We start from the raw sequence: 17,801 nt of genomic DNA, 5'->3' as shown, positions 1-17,801 counted from the left end.
CAAGGCAAAGGAAATTGAATGGCGGATGGCAAGGGTTGCACAGGAATTGGAACTGATCATTCAGGAACGATTTTACACTGCGAGATTCTAGACAAAGAAGTGGATGCCTCATATGAACCTCGAAATCGAAAAATTTCCAGGGACATGTTTCGTGATTGAAGTTGGCATGTCGGAAACAAAGACATGCCACAACGGGCAGACAACGCCGTAAACGTCCAATAGCGAACCGCTCTTATCGGAGTTGTCATGTCCAAGAGATCTCTCGGGGGGAAATGAAAGAGGAAAGCTCATAAGCAGCTGATAACCTTGAAAAAGATGCCAAAGGATGGCTGCCGTATTGGCGCTGGGGATGGAGCTTGTCACACTTTGAAATCAACGACAATCAAAACACACAAAGAAGCACTCTAGAACAGCGTATTCTGTCCGGCGGACCGCCATAGTTTTCTACAGCCCTGACCAGGCCCCGAGAAAAAACCGCAGCTGCCGGAGATACAAGAGGAAAATTCAAGTCACCGGTCCATTGCGCTTCTTGATCGAGCATCTCATGAGAAGACTACCGGATGACTAGGGAGAACAATATCATTCTCTCACGTAAGTTGCTTGTATGTAGTAGGCTCGAAAATCATGACAGAGAACCAAAATTTTGACCACTACCTACCGGGCGGTTGATTCTATTCGAGCGCAGCGTTCCAATTTTGGCTTGTCAGTTTTAATTGGGCGTTCAATTTATATGTGTCCACGGCGTTTGCTACGATGTTTGTGGCTATTTATATTCAAGTGTTGTCCAGTACGTGCGAGACTTCTTCGTTGGATCTTACATCGGGTCGACCTCACGGTGGGCGTTGTCTGTTTTGTTGAAAAGGGGACATACGTGTATGACCATACAAGGCAGCTGTATATCGACCTCGACTCATCCAAGGAATCCGGCCACGGAGCCTGCGCTTATCATACCAAGCCCGAATGGACTGGACACCAATCTGGGTCATTATCTAAGCCACCGCCATCAACGATGATCCAGCCGATAGCTTTCTTCAGCCGAGTCTTGAATAAAGCCGAGAGAAATTACTGGCCAACTGAGCTCGAGGTATCCTGCCTAGTCTGGGTACTCCGCAAAGCAAGACATATGATCGAAGCCGCGGAATCACTGCCAGCCATCGTTTATACAGACCACAGCAGTACGGTAAACATTGCAACAAGTTCAAATCTTCGCTCGGCAAGCTCGGAAAACCTCAATCTCCGCCTTATTCGAGCCTCCCAGTACATCCAACAATTCAACCTTAAGGTCTTCCACCGCCCTGGCAAGTCCAACAAAATCGCGGACGCCCTGTCAAGACTACCAAGCGCCAATTCCCCTCACGAGGATGATAATCTTGACGCTCTCCAGGCAGAACCTGAACCAGACCCAACAGAATCTCGACCGGAGGTCCCTGAGGCTCGACTGAATGTCCCTGACACTCCCTTGTTGAGTCAGGCGACGCACCGCGATTCTTAACTAGTTCATTGAAAATTTCGGAGAGATTACCGACAAGCAGATTTTATGAACTAACTGAAAGCCTCGTCTCGAGTCTCGAGTCTGAAATGGTGGAGAATTGCGGAGAAGTGGAGTCTCGGAGACATGAAGTGCATCATGGTACATGTATCGAGGGGCTCAAATAAGGAGCGAATAAACGCCGTGGGTATTCATTAAATTTAAGTACCCAGATCAATTCATCCAAGTTACACTTATGCTGTTCTTGATTTAATCTACCCATCAATATGACCAACCTTTCCATGAAACTGGCCCAACTTGAGGCTACCGGCAAACCAATTCAAGTCGGCATCATCGGCGCAGGGAAATTCGGGTCCATGTAGTACGTTATCATACAGCCCCCAGTGCCCGATTCCTGGAAAGCATGTGCCGATCCTCAGGAATTGTTGATACTAATGAATATCTATAATCAAGTATCTCGCAATCTCACCGAACCACCGGGGTCCGATTGGCCTGCATCGCAGACTTATCAGTTCAAAGAGCCCTCGATGCATTGAAACGAACAGGTTTCCCCGAAGATAAAATGACACCGAGGGAATATTGACTCCGGAGAATGGAATCAAAGAAAACAAGACAACTATCACTACCAGTGCTGAGGAGTTGATCGCTACGCCAGGGATCGATGTTGTCTTGGAAGTTACAGGCAACCCAGCTGCCGAGGTTCGTCATGCTCTGCTAGTAAGTCTTCAGAATCGGAACCAAATAGTTAAGCTATTTGTACCTCATACTGAACTCTTATACTACCACGGCAGTGCTGCGAGCATAAGAAGCATACAGTCATGATCAACGTCGAGGCAGACGTCCTAGCCGGACCACTTCTAACGCGTAAAGCAAAAGAAGCCAGGATAATTTACTCGATGGCATACGGAGATCAACCAGCATTCATTGCAGAGATGGTAGACTGGGCACAAACAGCTGGATTCTAAGATCTTGATCGAATAAGACGAGAGCAGTTCTAACAATCCTTTAGTGATGTGGTCTGCGCCGGTAAAGCAACTAAGCACTTACCAGAATACCATTACTCTACACCTGATACCGTCTGGTCGCATTACGGATTTACCGACGAGCAGCTTGCATCTGGTGACTTCAATCCACAAATGTTCAACTCTTTCCTCGATGGTACGAAGTCTGCCTTGGAGATGGCTGCCGTAGCAAATGGTTGTGGGCTTAGCCCCCCTACTCACGGACTTGCATTCCCTCCTTGCGGGACTCATGATCTGCTTAATGTTCTCAAGTCCATGTCTGAAGGGGGTCAACTTGAAAAATATGGTACGGTTGAGGTAGTTTCCTGCTTCGAGAAAGATGGTTGAGCAGTGTTCAATGATTTGCGCTGGGGAGTTTATGTTATTATAGAAGGCAAGTGAATAGATACATGAGGGTGACAAGATAGAGTCATTACTGACAAATAATAGCACCGGGTCCATATCAACGCGACTGTTTCGCCCAATATGGACTTAAAAGGGATAAGCCTGGTCGCTTCGCTGCCCAGTATAAACCGTACCATCTCATCGGTCTTGAACTTGGGATTTCAATCGCCAATATCATGTGCAGAGGAGAGCCAACTGGCCAGTGCCGGACTTTTGCTGCCGATGTGGCTGCGACTGCGAAGCGGGACTTGAAACGTGGAGAGAAACTTGATGGTGAAGGTGGCTTCATGGTTTCTGGAAAGCTCATGCCCGCACGAAACTCCCTTGCCATCGGCGGATTCCCTATTGGCCTTGCTCATGGGATAATCTTGAAGGAGAATATCAAGAAAGACCAAGTACTCACATGGGCAGATGTGGATGTTTCACCAGAAGGTACATCTAGCTGGAGTGAGAGTACTAGGGCCGCTATAGCTTTTCGCCAGGAGATGGAAAGGGTTTTCCGAGGCGAATTTGAGAGTGGTGATGAGACCATGATCCAGTAATCAAGTGAGACTGGAAGGTCTAGTTTCGAGTACATGAAGTTTCCAGAAGTGTGAATTCCAAAAATCGGAAAAACCGTAAAATAAAATCAACATTGAATCATGTACAACTTGAATTATAGCAAACCCATTCCCATCCTCCATCTCCATCATTGACACCGTCATGATAATTCCGGAATCCAATCACAACGCCGAGACCACAGAAACTTGAATATGATAACAATCATCACTCGTCGACTTCGTCCTTGATCACTGTCCCTCTGCTGGTATCATGATCATCTTCTTCATCTTGCTCCATAATGCTGGGCTCCATGGAGGGCATGCCTCGTCTAGCAGCACCTGAACGACCCTCAACAGATGGACGTACACTGCCAGAACGGATCCGGCTGGTATTCATCTCATCCTCGTCTTCCTCCATGATGCTAGGTTCCACAGAGACTTGACGACGGCTGAAACCAGATGGTTCAACGGATCTTCGGACGCTGGCCGAGCGAACACTTCCGGCATCACTTTCAAAGTCCTCTGTACCAGCACGGGGACGTATACTGGCTGCACGACCATCTTGGGCAACGGCAAGAATCTTGAGAACGGAGTTCTTGGCTTTCACAAGTGCATTGCGGCTAGAAGCTTCTCCAGCAAGGCCCTCTTCAATGGTCTGGTCAAGTAATTCCTTGACTTCCTGGGCTAGTTGAATGTTGTCGGGTTCAATCTCCACGCCCGTCGCACTGCGGATGCTCGTACGGAACTGATCTTCACCTTCTGGAGCACGCGATCCAGCACGGGACGGTAATGTAGGGGCAGAAACGTACAGTTTGCTCAGCAGGGAGAAGATCAACTTGCGTTCTTCCCGAGAGCAACGGTTGGGACCAGCACTGACACCGATAACACGCTCCAGAATGTCTTTGACGAGAGCGAGGTGCACCCAGCCACAAGCAGATGAACTGGCAGTGCCACCAATCAAAACACGCTCACCTCCCAAGCCAACAACACGGCGTTCATCGGTCCATTCTGCCAGCATTCCAATAACACCGGTCATGAGCGCCTTAATTTCGCGCTCGCCGATGCTTTCATCAATTTCACCGTCACTGTCCTCCTCGGCCTCGAGAGAATAGTGCTCTTCAGCGGAATTGATAACTGCACGAATGACTGGAACAGCAATACGGCGCATATGCTGAGTGTTCTCCAGACGTGAATGACAGTACACCGGGAAGAAGTAGGCAAGAGATTGCCTGAGGGCTGGGTTATCTTTTGTTCGTGGGTGGAAAAACGCCAAAACCAGGGACTGTAATAATGTTTCCACGGCACCCTCATTAAACTCCTGAATGGCGAGGGGAATATTGGGACCAGAGGGAGTGAAAGTGTTGGTGAGCAATAGCTTTGACAGAGCTGTGGCAGCAGCGGATTGCACGCTTGGAGGAGAGTTTGCCTTGAGAGCACGCGAGAAAACCTTGAGTAGAGGCTTCTGAACCGGAGGAGTGGTGACCGTCTCCCCGTCAGCCTGAGTTACTGGAGTGAGAAGCGAAGGGTGGGTTGTGACCATATCGCAGATGATCTGCAATGCTGTAACCTGTAGCCCTTCGTGGCCCTTGCTGTAACAATGGATAAAAAGTGTCATGTTTTCTTCGGCAAGGTTCTGGAATTAGTCCGTTAGAATAAGTTCTATCGTTTTCACTTAGGAAAGGGGGTTCTGACCTTATCAAGCAAGCAGCACAGACCCAGACATAAGAGACCACGCTCACGAATAGGAGCTTCGTGGCTTCGAACAGCAGGGACAACAAGATTGTTCAACATGGTGACAAGATTCATATTTTGCTGCAGGTTTCCCTCAACATTTTGAAGCATACACTGAGCGATATGAAGACATTTCATGTTGACGACAATCTCTCTGAGAATCTTAGCCTTAGCTTCTTCTTTGTTGAATGGCGTGTCCTCCTCTTCTCCCGGAGTCTCAGATCGATGGCGGCTGCTGGCATCATCACTGATCTCAGACTTTGCAGACACGAAACTATCCTCGGTCATGATGGTATCGTGTACTTCCGCAATGGCCTCGAGTACCACGCTACAGAATTCGCCTTCACCGGCACGATCAGGACCGCACACACACCGTAGTGTCTCTACAGTCAACTTAGTGCTGTCTTCTGGAAGCTCCGGCACTGCCAAAGATTCGCGAAGAAGCGCAAACATCTTTCGTCGACCAACTTCATCACTGTAGTCCTGGGTGATGGCAATGTGAAGAAGTTGCTCCACAATGAATTCCTGCTCAACTGCATCCTCATCATTTGCCTCGCCAGACTCCTTGGAAAGTTTCTTGCGTTGCAAAAGCTCGTTCATGTATTTGGCGAGGTAGTAACCAAGCGCAGTAACTTCCGGCATCTTATCATCCGCGAGGCTTTCGTATTTCCCATCATTCTCAACGCGGCAAAAGTCGTTGAAAGACCGCAACAAGAACGCGGACTCTGCAGTGAGTGAGTCCCAGAATGAGTCGTCAAACGTGACCGCTTCCCGATAATCAGCTCGGCCTTCCCAGAAGCTACGCATAGCCTCGTGGGCAATTCCGCTTTCAATTCCGGAGTTCACAACGTCGATTCTCTCAAGTAGCTCAAGAAGAGCATTGATATTCGGAGGTGATCGCTGGCCAGTCGCGCCTTCATTATCGCCATTATTTGTGCCGGCACAATCTTCCACCCAGCGGTCGCAGAATAACTTGCCAGTCGCTTTACGGACACTTTCGTCGCGGTCGCGCAAGCCCCAGCGAAGGAGCTTTTCTCTCATAGATAGGGACAAGTGGCGGAAATCGCCTAGAGTAGGTAAAAGACGGGCATATAAAGTTCGTCGGGTTGGTGCATCGAGGTCGCGAGCTCGTTCGAGAAGGTAAGGGAGAGTAACAGGTGCTAGAGGAAGGTTGGCAAGAAGGCCCTTGCGGACATCGGCGCTTGTATCATTTTGCATAATTTCGATCAATTTCTCCAGCAGCGCAGTGGAATTGTCACCGTTTCCATTGCCGTCCTCGTCCTCATCATTACCGGCTAATCGTGCAAGGCCTAAAACAGCCTGTACCCGAACGGAGGACTCCTTGTCTCGGATTCGTTTCAGAAGCCCCTGTCGAATGGTAGTGTATAACTCGTCGTCAATTGACTCCAGAGTGTTGACGACGTGCGCCAAAATCTGAGTCGAGCGGAATCGCACCATTTTATCTTTGGCGGCAAGGACAGGTACGATCAAAGAGACAAGATTTGATGTAAGGCGCGAAGTCGGGGTTTCGAGTGAAATCTGCATGTCATCCTCATCTTCTGCTCCAAACAGCTCATTGTCCTTTTCTGAGGCATGGGCAAGGAATGTGTCCATAAAACGTATCACCCGATCGCCAACGGGTTCCGATTTCTTGATGGTCAGAATTCGAAGCATGCAGCGGCTAAACTCCACGTTGAACTCCTTCTCCGGAATTGTCTCTTCTTCTGGGAGGTCGATCTTCTCTTGCTCTTGGTCTTTTCCCTTCTTGTTCTTTTGGAAGACTCCGCAGCTGATTTCTTGCAGCTTTCGCAGACGAACTACGAGCTTACGGTGACCCGTAGTCGAGCGCTGCGCGTCTGCAAAGATGGCGCATACATCACGGCGAAGATTGGGTGATGCTTCAGGAAGAGGTGGTTCGTCGGGAATCGCAAACGATGGTGTCACGGAGGGGGCGCGCCCCGCAGAGGGTTGTTGCGATGACCTGCGCGCGGTCGCAGAGGATGAGCGGGCGGCAACTCGGCCGGGCATGGTGAGTGTGGATTATCGAAGGCGCGATTTAACAAGAGACAAAACGCATGACAGGTCGCGCATCCACAAGGTTGAAGCAAGGAAGAAAGGGCAATTGCGGGCGGTAAACAAACAGCCCAAACGGGGAAGAAGCGATAAGAGGTCACATGACACTAATGGCTTATTCATCCCGGTTATCGGAGACCCATCCATGGCCGATGGCGTGCTACTCGTCATTTGCGGCATTACTTGCTTTCGCATTGTTCCTCTTGTCGCAGAAAAAAATGTTCCGTCAAAGCATTAGACGGTTTGGTACGACAGCCATTCGTGCTGCTGCCAACGAGGGTCGTTCCGCGTACACTTCCCGGGTGTCTACAGCGCAGGGCGTTGTCAATGGCCTTACGGAAGGTATGTCAATAGCTCTGATACCGTTCCGAAGCAACAAGCTTATAACCGAAACTACGTTACACAGCAATTGGAAACACCCCTTTGATCCGGTTAAAGCGACTTTCTGAAGAGACCGGCTGCAATGTTTTGGGCAAGGCAGAATTCCAGAACCCTGGTGGTAGTGTGAAGGATCGGGCTGCGCTATTCGTTGTGGAGGATGCCGAGAAGAAGGGACTACTCCGACCTGGCGGTACTGTTGTTGAGGGCACTGCAGGAAACACCGGCATTGGTCTTGCACATGTTTGTCGGTCAAAGGGCTACAAGCTAGTTATTTATATGCCCAACACTCAATCTCAGGGTAAGATTGATCTGCTTCGTTTGTTGGGTGCCGAGGTATACCCGGTCCCAGCCGTCGCATTCGACAACCCCGAGAACTATAACCACCAAGCGCGCAGACACGCCGAGTCTCTGGATAATGCGGTTTGGACCAACCAGTTCGATAATACTGCCAACCGTCAAGCCCATATCGAGACTACTGGCCCTGAGCTATGGGCTCAGACTGGCGGCAAGATTGACGCTTTTACCTGCGCTACCGGCACTGGTGGTACTCTAGCTGGTATCACTCGCTACCTCAAGGAGGCCAGTAATGGTCAAGTTAAGAGTTTCCTGGCCGACCCACCTGGCAGTGTGTTGCACAGCTACATTCAGAGCGGCGGAAAGCTAATTGACCGATCCGGTGGTAGTATCACTGAGGGTATTGGCCAGGGTCGTGTCACTGATAACCTCCAGCCTGATATTGATCTCCTGGATGGCTCTCTGAACATTAGCGATGAGAAGACCATTGAAATGGTCTACCGTTGTCTGGATGAAGAGGGTCTCTACTTGGGAGCTAGCTCTGCTCTGAATGTGGTGGCTGCTAAGGAGGTTGCTGAGAAGCTGGGCAAGGGCCACACTGTTGTCACCATCCTGTGTGACGGTGCCTACCGATATGCCGACCGCTTGTTCTCGGCCACCTGGCTTGAGAGCAAGAAGCTTCGTGGTGCCATCCCTAAGCACCTTGAGAAGTACATTGTCTTGCCTTAAGTAACTTCCCCATATAGTGTGAATATAAAACTGTATTTGTGTCAGCTACTATAAATCATCATCTTCTTCCCTGCAAATCTTCATGCAAATGTGCATGTTGCCGGGCCGAAGTCAAACTTGGGCATAACACTGATTTGGACAGAACTACTGATACAACAGTTCCTGCATTCACAAGAAACTGGGCAATTTTTCGTCACCTAATGATACATCTTGCTGATATAAACCCCGGATTGTAGTGCTGAGAGCGAGGTGAAGGGCCGTTGACCCATCGCCACTGCTCTTACTACCAGCCGTGGCGTGAATATCGATGTTCGACTCGAGCAGAATCTTGGGAATGGTGGAGTGTCCACAAATTTTGGCCAGATGAATAGCCTGAAAATTCGGTATCTGGGTTTTATTCTACACAAGAGCTGGGCTGGATGAACTGGCGGCGGCATGAAAATCAGCTCTATTTTTTTTTATACAAACACGAGCAATGCTTGGATGGCCCCTTGAACGCGACATTAAGTTGGTGACAGCCCCAGGGATCTGATGCCTTAATCAATCCGGGCGCCATGCATCAACAGCGTATGAGGAGGTGGCAGAGCTTATTTTCCGCCGCCCAATAGATCACAGATGTTCCCTCCACCGGGGCTATGGTGAGTCTCAATTCGGATCCGAGTATATGCCCGTTTCTAACAGATGTGCCAGTATTCGCTCATTGCGAGTGTTGATTGCACGACTCATCAACCGGTGACTATTGATATATAGTCCCCTCTGCTCTGCAGCATGAGAATATAACACTGGTCAGATGCTAAGTGGTTCAAGTCGGTACCTACTGGACCACCAACTGAGTTACCCCCTGGATCATCCACTTGGTCACCGAGTTATCTAATGCGCATTTGAGGAATATTTGAACCTTGGAACTTGAAGAATTATAGATTCATGCTATTCTGCTTGAAGTTTCAATTTGGGGAATATATTATCCATCAGCCTTGGATCCAATGGATGGCTATATGCCCCTCAGATAAGCCCGCATATATGCACAGACATGACTCAGAGCCTTAGCGTCAAATGGGGGTTACAGCTATAAGTACAACCCTGTCCCTTCCAAGGTCACGGTTGACTTCCAAGGTTCGGAAGGTAGTTTGAAGTGTAAGACTCTGCCCAACCCGGTAAAAACCGATGCGGCTCCCACTGGAGATACTTGTCTTAATCCTACGAGAGGCAGTCGAGATCATATCACTCAAGGACTTGATAAAAGCACGACTTGTGAGCCGTATGTTCTACAGCAATTTGCATATTTTGACCCGATATGGTTCTTCTCCCTAGGTCTAACTAAAGAGTCAGGATTCTTCGCCGATGAGATTCTCCTCCTCCTGACGAAAGATATTACCCGCCTGGAAAATGAAATCTTAGGCTTCAAATGCGCTTCATATAGGAGGGCGGTGGGACACGATTCAAAATGGTGGGAGCAGCTCCCTCTTGACTTCAAACGAAACTATCTACACCAAAAATTGCAACTTCATACAGAAAGTCCATGCGAGTTCTCTTACCACATTCATGAAATACTGGATGTCCCACATGAAAGAACCACATCGGAGGAAACAGAAATAATCGTGGACAAAGTGATTGACGCATTTCTTTGCGCCACTATTTCCGACGTGAGGGAACTCTTCGATCCCAAACGACTTTATCCAGATAAGATCAGGTATTACACGCAAACAAGCTGGAGTACAATGCCGTGTACATGGGAACCCGCGGAGAAAACACTTAAAATGGCCCTCGCCACCAGCGCGATAATTCGAGGTGATGCTAGCGAGCTAGAACTTGTTCATGCACAGGGCGACCTTGAGCTGAATACATATAGCACCCGGCTCTGCTTTCATCCGGTGGGAGCTGCAGCTCGAAGAGGCAACGAGCATATCATCAAAGTACTCACAGATAACTCCTGGGGCTTGAATAAAGAGCATATCATTAATGCCAGTCGAAATTCCTCGTCTGCCAATGCAGCTTCAATAGCTGCGCGACATGGAAATTTGGAGCCAATGAAGTATTGGCTCAAGCCCGAGAACATGGAAGACTATCAAATGCCAGAATACGTCCATTTGTTTCTGAAGCGTGCGATCCGGGGCGCCATCGAAGCTGGTAACATAGGCTACGTTATCTATTTACTGGGTGTGAGGGATAGTGTACAAGTCGAAAGCCCAGGACCGCTGTTCGACTTCTTCATTGATGCCATAAAAGCCGGTCACCCGACGATTGTCAAATACTTCCTCGATTTGAAGTGCTTTGACATCAACACTCATACCAGCTACTGCCGAAAAGGCTCATTGCTTACAGCTTTGCAAGATACGCGACCAGATAAAAGATTGCCGGTTCTGAATCTTCTTCTTGAATATGATGCCCATCCAGATGGGATACCTGAAAGTTTCTTAATATCTCGAACACCCTTTCAAGCAGCTATAAAGTGTGGAGATACCGAATCGGCGGCCCTCCTAGTCAAGTTCGGGGCGGATATACACGCAACAACTATCTCTTCGCCACGAGGGAAATCCAAGCCTTTGTTACTACAAGCTATCCAACAAAAGTCTGCTCACATGATTGAGTTCTTACTGGCCCAGGGAATTGCAAGAGAATGTGACTGGAAAAAGAAAAGATACATCGTACATAATCGGGCGCAGCAGAAAGAACTGAGAAATGTATTGCTGCGTCTGGGAGGCACTAATGACCTGGAGGATGCTGAAAGTCATATACGCTACTGTGTAACAGTCGAGCGAATCCGCCGTATCCCAGACTCTAAGTAAACTATTTGAAGTTGAACAGCGAGTCTCACAAAAGTCTCACTTTATTCATATTCCCTCGCTTGATTCTTAAGATTATCTTTATCGAAGTCCCGAGTGCTTGGAGTCTAGCCCCTCGAGAATTCCTTCAACTTCCTTGTCAAGGACTTGAAGTATGTGCTCCGGTGGGTACTGTGGCTTCCAACCCAAAGATTTCCCATTCTCTGCTGTATAAGTCGACCTGCAGATAAAATTCGAATTTTAGCATGCAAATCCATCCAAGAGGAGTAATACATTGAACATACCTTCCTCCAATTTTCACAACTACACACGAGGATGGAACCTTTTGAGCCTTGGCAATCTTCTCAAGCGCTGTGTCATTCATCAGATGAACTGTTCCATCCTCGATTATAGCGCGGCGGGCAAGTGCATCTGCAATGCCGGTATAAATATCATGCCAAGCAACCTTTCCGGACGATGCAAGATAGAAACCGTTCTTCCCATGACTAGGGTTCTTATCCTCTAGGATCGCGGTAAGCAAGGCGAAGTAGAGAGACACAGTATCAAGAATGTGAGCCACAGGCCAAATCTGTTCAAGATTAATTTCCACGTCTTCAAAAGAAAGCCTTGGAAGATTTCAGATCTTGCATTACCTGTCCTACTCTATCAAATTCATAAACTCGACCAGTCGCCTTCGCAGCAATCACGATGTCCACAGTTTGGATGGATATCTTATTGCCAAAGCCTTCTCCCTTGCCGTCTTCATTCAATGTTAGCTTGAATCTCATTATCACGTTGGGTATACTCACAAACAATACAAGGAGACAGCATGTAAACTCTTACCCCATGCTCGACACCGGCCTCCACAACTGAGATATTTGTGTTGGTTGCCTATTATCGATCGTGAGTATATTGGCAAATATGTGTACCGGTTTGGAATACATACTATTTGTAACTCCGGAACAGTCGCTTTTTGTGCCTTGTGAATCTCGAATAGCTCAGGATCATTGTCGAGTAGATCTTTATCACTGGGAGCACCACCCATATCCGAAAATTGCTTGGTTCCGGTGGTCTAGAGAAATGTTAGAAACCTGACACGGAAAGTTTTAGTAATATCAAAAATCACGCACGTAGATGAAGTGAACTTCTTGTCCTGTTTCCTTCTTAGCTTGAGCAAGGGCCTTGATAAACTGAATCTGATGCTTGAAATAGTACGCATCAATCAGGTACAGCACAACTGTGATCTTATTTGACACAATAGCCTTTTTCACAGCCTCTTCATCTTCCAAATTGATCCTCAGTGGCTCAACGCCGTATAAATCCTGAGTTGTCTCCGCTTGAGCGTCTGTTCGAACCAAGCTGAATAGCTTCCCATATTCTGCAAGTCCTGCCTCTTTCCATCGAGCCAAGAGGGTTCCACCAATATAGCCGGAACCGCCCGTGAGAAGTATGTTATGCAGCATGGCAGAAGAAATTTGTTCAAGAAGTGTCGTGCAATAAGTTGATACTGAAACTTGAAGTAAAGTAGTTGGACATGTAAGGGATATTTAAGACTTCCATAGTCTGAGGGTAAGAAATCCTCACCGACAATTCCCCGCTCATAATTCAGTTTTAACCAATCGATAGAAATGGAAAGAAACAAAGATCCATACCTAGCATCATGGAAATCAATCAATACTCATCAATTCCGCATTAAGAGCATGACGTTAACACAGGCTTGGTGATACAATAGTGTTTTTAATAACCCGGATAGCCATTCCCGACGTTCCTATTGGACGGATGGAGGATTAGCCCCATATAGGTGGACCCCTTTAAATCAGATCTTATGCAGAATCAATAACCTTGTATCATAGCCCTGGAGCCTAACACGATGGAACAGATTGATATACCCCGCGACGAGTTTATGGCTTCTTAGGGGTTAGATCCTTGGAATCTACCTGACTCGCCCAATGAATTATTCACCTTATTCCTCACCTACCAGGTTCACTACTGGATTTCCTAATAATCAAACAAAAACTAAAAGAGCCATGATTTCAGTCATTTTTGATTTGGATGATGGATTTAATTCATTAAGAAAATACAGACTCAGAACGGTTGCAAGAAAGGAAAAGTGAATGATCTAAGCACATGATCAGGAATGAGGAGGAGAATCACGATCCAGATCCCTTTCATCACACTCAGTAGATCAGTGACCTCGATTATCGTCACGGTTTCACTCTTCTCTCACTCACGTCTCATCCGCATTTGTGCTCCGCAGTCCCACACCGCTCATCTCGATAGCCGAGAACTGCGTCAGGAATTGAGTACAATTCGATCCACGGGACCTTCAACTCTCCAACGAACTTCGGGGGTCTTGTATCAATTATTAAAACATCATCATTGCGCGAGCCAATCAAAACCATCTGTCCAACACGAAAGCAAATCGCAAAGCCCATCTACCGTCATGCTTTCTGGCACTAAATGTGCTGCTTTAACATCCGATGAGGGCCATTCACCTGTCAAATGGCAATATCCGTTGGACTCTTCCACGTGATTGGCGACGGTTTTTCGAAAGTTTGCTTGGTTGAGCGTCTTCTTCCACTGTTTTTTTATTTGCGGACATGACTTTGGGAACTATCGTATTTGTATACGCCCTCCCAGAAGCCCAACAAGAGGGTTCGCCCAATCGAACTCTTTTGTTTGCTTCTTCCACAATAATTCCTCAATGACCTTCTTCTGTCGCATCACTGTGCTTTTTTCCTTTTGTGTACTGACGACTCCAGCTTGAAATGCTTCTAGTGTCTCAAAGTACTGGTGGGATGTAAGGCCATTATCACAGGCCTCGTTAAGCCCTGCTTTGGCGCATTCGGTGTATCCGGATTCGCAGTCGAATGCATGGACTTTTGCTTCGAGAAATTCAAAGACCGAGCGGGAGCTAAGCAGAGTCGTCACTATGGTCGATTGTCCGATTGATCTTTGTTGTAGATCAAATCGGATCTGCATATTGATCAACATGCGTTTTTTGATGGGCATGATGGGAAGCTTGGTTATTTTTGACTCGGATTTGAAAAGGAGTAAATGAGAACCTTGGAAGAAGTGAGAAAAATAACTTCAGGAACGGCCGTTTGGGATGGGCTTGTACTAACTGTAGTGTTGAGATCAATCTTCCTCAATGATTTCCGTTCCGCATAGGAACGCTGCCCTATGTCTCGTTTTAGTAGAAGGAGTGATGAGCCTTAGAAAAAGTGAGAAAAGTAACTTTGGAAAAGCTAGCTGAGATGAGTTTGTCTTACCAGTAGTCTTTTGTATGCAAAGGTGAGGGGAGGTTGAAGTTGATCTTGAGAGGAATGTTGATGTAGGATAAAGGTTTAAATGTTCACGCGGCGAATTCTAACTTGAGTCTAAAGATGGAAGGAAGTGCTAAACATTAAGGGAATTTGAGGAAGGAGAGAGACAGATTACTAGTGATAGCGTCACTTTATCACTGATAAGATTTTCAAATATTTCCAAGATCTAGTATTCTCTCACTTAACCTGAAACAAATACTTCTGTCGGATCCATAAATGCCTCATTGACCTCATTGCAATAACTTGACCAGGCATCCAAGTTGACCAAATCGGCCCAATGCCAAAACAGATCCGCACCCGAGTCTAGTAGCGAATCCGCTTCATTCTGAATTGAAGGTCCTACTGTATCACATGGCGATTGAATCTCCGGGTTTGGGAGAGAAGGTAGCGATGTCGGGGTGGGTTGTTGATTGACATTGAGAACTTGAGTCAAAGTATCAACTTTAGTACACAAATGGCGAGTCAACGCAGCCGCTCTAGTCGCAGTGGCATTCTCCTTGTCAGCTGAATCAAATATTTCAAGAGCGAGATGAATGTATTCCCTTGCTAGCAGACACCGGTGACACCATGGGCAGGCGAGCATAAAACCGATTATTGTTATGACTGCATTCCACTGATACTGGTATAACTCAGGAAATCCATGGAAGAAGTCATGGACTGTCATCGTGTTATGTGCAATTCGGATCATGGTCAGTGCATGGTTGAGCGCTGTCACGGCGTGGGCGTCTGCTTTCGGGGTTGATTTTGGAACGAGTGGGTAACTGGGGAACTGTATAAACACACGATGAAGGCCAATTTTCACATTGTGGTATTGTAATGATAGCAAAGTTCTCAAAAGGGTGGCCATTGAGGACTGCTCAAGGCCTTCATATCCATCTTTGGACAACTCTGTAGGATTTGGTGGTACGTCGGGGACGTCGAAATGCAGGTTCGCGAAACAGTCCTCTTGCGGCAGCTCGTCACGCCATTTTTGAAGATGATATGAGAGATCCGAGAGATTCTTTGCTCTTGATTCGATATTTCCGACTCCAACTATTTCACTCGACGAGGTACGACGATCCATGGACTCATCCATGACCAGAGCTGCAGCAGTGAGTCGAAGAGACTCAGTATGATACAGGAGGCCATTGGTATAATGGATATCTTGTGGCTCTCTTGTCGGTCTGACACACATCAAATCATTGATCCTAATGCTAACAGGCTTCCCCAGATGTCTAGAACAACGAAAGTCAAGGTGAATTAAAGTCCACCAAACACGTCGAAAAAGCTGACAATCTCGATATCCACCAGTTCGCGCGTCCATATAGTTGAGGGACTCGGCAATGCGAAGGCCTAGTCCGACGATATTGTACGCTGCTTGATGATGCCCTAGATCAAGCAGGTAGAGTGTCATGTAGCAGTAGCACTGCATGACGGAGACTGATGGACCTGCAAATGTAGCCAGCTTGGTAACAGTCGAGAGACAACGCTGAAAGTAAGGCATGCCGATGGCAGCCTTTCTTGTTTGAAATTGTGGCCAGTTCAGATTCACGATTCTGGTATTGAGGCCAGAGTGATAGATGTGATTCAAAGTGTATGCGATGACGGCATCTTGCAAAGGCGAATAAGGCCCGTGAATGTGCTCACTTGAGTTTTCCAGATCTTTCAATTGCACAATTGGCATCTGTGGTCGAAGACGAGACCAAAATATTCTCATTAGGTGTTTGATCTGGATTGGAGATAAATCAAATTCTCCATTGGCGTCGTTTAAAATGCTAGCCGAAAAAAGAGAGATGGATTCTAGGGGCGGATCACTTGCAGATGGAGTGGAGGTAGAGAAAGTTTGTGACATATGTGAGCAAAAGACCGTTATTCGGGCAATGAAGCCCATAATTGAATCCGTCTTATGTGAAGTCCACGCGAGGTTCGCCTCTGGTGACGGTATTGGCTCTGAGGCATCCACTGTTTGAGTATCTGTGTTTGAGACAGTGTCTCCCAAGACTCCATCAATGACTTCAATATTTGCATCATCGTAATTTTGAGATAAACAACTCTTTCGAGAGGTACGCTCTGGACGAGACCGATGGCAGGTAATATTGTTGGCAATGCATGGTGGACATGGCGTGGTGGCTTCACACCGCACACGGTGCTCGCGGCAAAAGTCGCAGGCCTTTGCAATCTTGCGACGCCTTGGAGTGATTCCAATCCCTGAAGATGTGTTTTGAGGCATGTCAGGTAGTTTCAAAGCACAGCATTCCAACCAACAAGACAGGCCGGAAGAAACAAGGGGAGGTTCAGACGGCTAGGACGGATTGAGCCAATCGGAGTCGCTGGAGAGGCTCAAGTGGGTCAAACACTACTTACTGCCCAGGTTTTTTGACCGCCCAGCATTATGCCAGACATTGCCAGTTCCAAGGTTCCAAGTTGACCCCTTCAGGTTTACAATACTTCTATTTTCCTCCTTATCCACATGTGAAACTTCCAAAGTTATACAGCAGTTCAAATGTTAGTCTGCACCTAGGTATCTTCTCTTTCTATCATCTAGATACTCCTGTAGGTACTCCTGTAGGTACCCTTGTAGGTACTTATACTATATACATAGTGAAGAGGGGAACGTACCTTGGAATAGTACATATGTAATTAATTGGTGACGGCTCTTCGAAAACTTGATTTTTTTCCCTTGTTTGTCATTTACGGACATGATTTCAAGTTTAGGCGCTATGATGCTGATATAGGCCCTCTCCAGAAGGCCTTTTGAGGGCTCGCCTAATTGGATCCTCTTATTGGCCTCTTCAGATTTTCAATAATATCTTCCTCAATAACTTTCCTCTGGCGTATGACTATATGGTCTTTTCTTTCTGCAACCTGGCCATGCTAGCCAAAAATGGCTCTAACGCCTTGACATATTCGTCCAGTGGAAGCTTTACATTTTCGCGGATTTAGTGAAGTGCTTCTTTTTCGCATTCAATATATCTCGAGTAGCAGTCAAAAAACTGAAATTTCCCTTCAAGGAATTCAGAGATAGACTCGGAGCAAGAGCTACCAGGAGGCATATTCAGTAATATGGTCGCTTGCCTGATTGATCTTGTTCT

General features: G+C 47.2%; 8 protein-coding genes across 8 annotated transcripts; 4 read left to right on the top strand and 4 right to left on the bottom strand.

Annotated features, from left to right (window-relative positions):
* Positions 1 to 1,009: 1,009 nt before the first annotated feature.
* Positions 1,010 to 1,492, top strand: N7483_002903 (uncharacterized protein; the record flags this gene model as incomplete). The annotated part of the gene is made up of 1 exon (XM_057086340.1): positions 1,010 to 1,492. The coding sequence occupies one exon, from the start codon at positions 1,010 to 1,012 to the stop codon at positions 1,490 to 1,492; it is 483 nt and encodes a 160-aa protein (XP_056952489.1).
* A 703-nt stretch (positions 1,493 to 2,195) lies between these two features.
* On the top strand, positions 2,196 to 3,437 carry N7483_002902 (uncharacterized protein; the record flags this gene model as incomplete). The annotated part of the gene is made up of 3 exons (XM_057086339.1): positions 2,196 to 2,206; positions 2,499 to 2,689; positions 2,941 to 3,437. 3 exons carry the CDS (start codon positions 2,196 to 2,198, stop codon positions 3,435 to 3,437), a joined length of 699 nt encoding a protein of 232 aa, XP_056952488.1.
* Positions 3,438 to 3,660: 223 nt separating this feature from the next.
* On the bottom strand, positions 3,661 to 7,193 carry N7483_002901 (condensin subunit YCG1; the record flags this gene model as incomplete). Its single annotated transcript, XM_057086338.1, has 2 exons — positions 3,661 to 5,067; positions 5,127 to 7,193. 2 exons carry the CDS (start codon positions 7,191 to 7,193, stop codon positions 3,661 to 3,663), a joined length of 3,474 nt encoding a protein of 1,157 aa, XP_056952487.1.
* A 263-nt stretch (positions 7,194 to 7,456) lies between these two features.
* N7483_002900 (cysteine synthase A) lies at positions 7,457 to 8,642 on the top strand (the record flags this gene model as incomplete). Its single annotated transcript, XM_057086337.1, has 2 exons — positions 7,457 to 7,580; positions 7,645 to 8,642. 2 exons carry the CDS (start codon positions 7,457 to 7,459, stop codon positions 8,640 to 8,642), a joined length of 1,122 nt encoding a protein of 373 aa, XP_056952486.1.
* A 1,164-nt stretch (positions 8,643 to 9,806) lies between these two features.
* Positions 9,807 to 11,428, top strand: N7483_002899 (uncharacterized protein; the record flags this gene model as incomplete). Its single annotated transcript, XM_057086336.1, has 2 exons — positions 9,807 to 9,900; positions 9,954 to 11,428. 2 exons carry the CDS (start codon positions 9,807 to 9,809, stop codon positions 11,426 to 11,428), a joined length of 1,569 nt encoding a protein of 522 aa, XP_056952485.1.
* A 78-nt stretch (positions 11,429 to 11,506) lies between these two features.
* Positions 11,507 to 12,867, bottom strand: N7483_002898 (NAD(P)-binding protein; the record flags this gene model as incomplete). Its single annotated transcript, XM_057086335.1, has 6 exons — positions 11,507 to 11,645; positions 11,710 to 11,993; positions 12,058 to 12,180; positions 12,248 to 12,295; positions 12,351 to 12,476; positions 12,535 to 12,867. 6 exons carry the CDS (start codon positions 12,865 to 12,867, stop codon positions 11,507 to 11,509), a joined length of 1,053 nt encoding a protein of 350 aa, XP_056952484.1.
* A 1,150-nt stretch (positions 12,868 to 14,017) lies between these two features.
* On the bottom strand, positions 14,018 to 14,416 carry N7483_002897 (uncharacterized protein; the record flags this gene model as incomplete). Its single annotated transcript, XM_057086334.1, has 1 exon — positions 14,018 to 14,416. The coding sequence occupies one exon, from the start codon at positions 14,414 to 14,416 to the stop codon at positions 14,018 to 14,020; it is 399 nt and encodes a 132-aa protein (XP_056952483.1).
* Positions 14,417 to 14,911: 495 nt separating this feature from the next.
* Positions 14,912 to 16,939, bottom strand: N7483_002896 (uncharacterized protein; the record flags this gene model as incomplete). Its single annotated transcript, XM_057086333.1, has 1 exon — positions 14,912 to 16,939. One exon carries the CDS (start codon positions 16,937 to 16,939, stop codon positions 14,912 to 14,914), a length of 2,028 nt encoding a protein of 675 aa, XP_056952482.1.
* Positions 16,940 to 17,801: the final 862 nt, after the last annotated feature.

This window comes from Penicillium malachiteum (genome assembly GCF_028827825.1).
Source record: "Penicillium malachiteum strain IBT 17515 chromosome Unknown utg000001l:1.0-8184562.0:1.0-8186909.0, whole genome shotgun sequence".
Classification (NCBI taxonomy): domain Eukaryota; kingdom Fungi; phylum Ascomycota; class Eurotiomycetes; order Eurotiales; family Aspergillaceae; genus Penicillium; species Penicillium malachiteum.
Note: the sequence above shows the minus strand (reverse complement) of the source record. Positions and strands in the feature narration are given on the sequence as shown.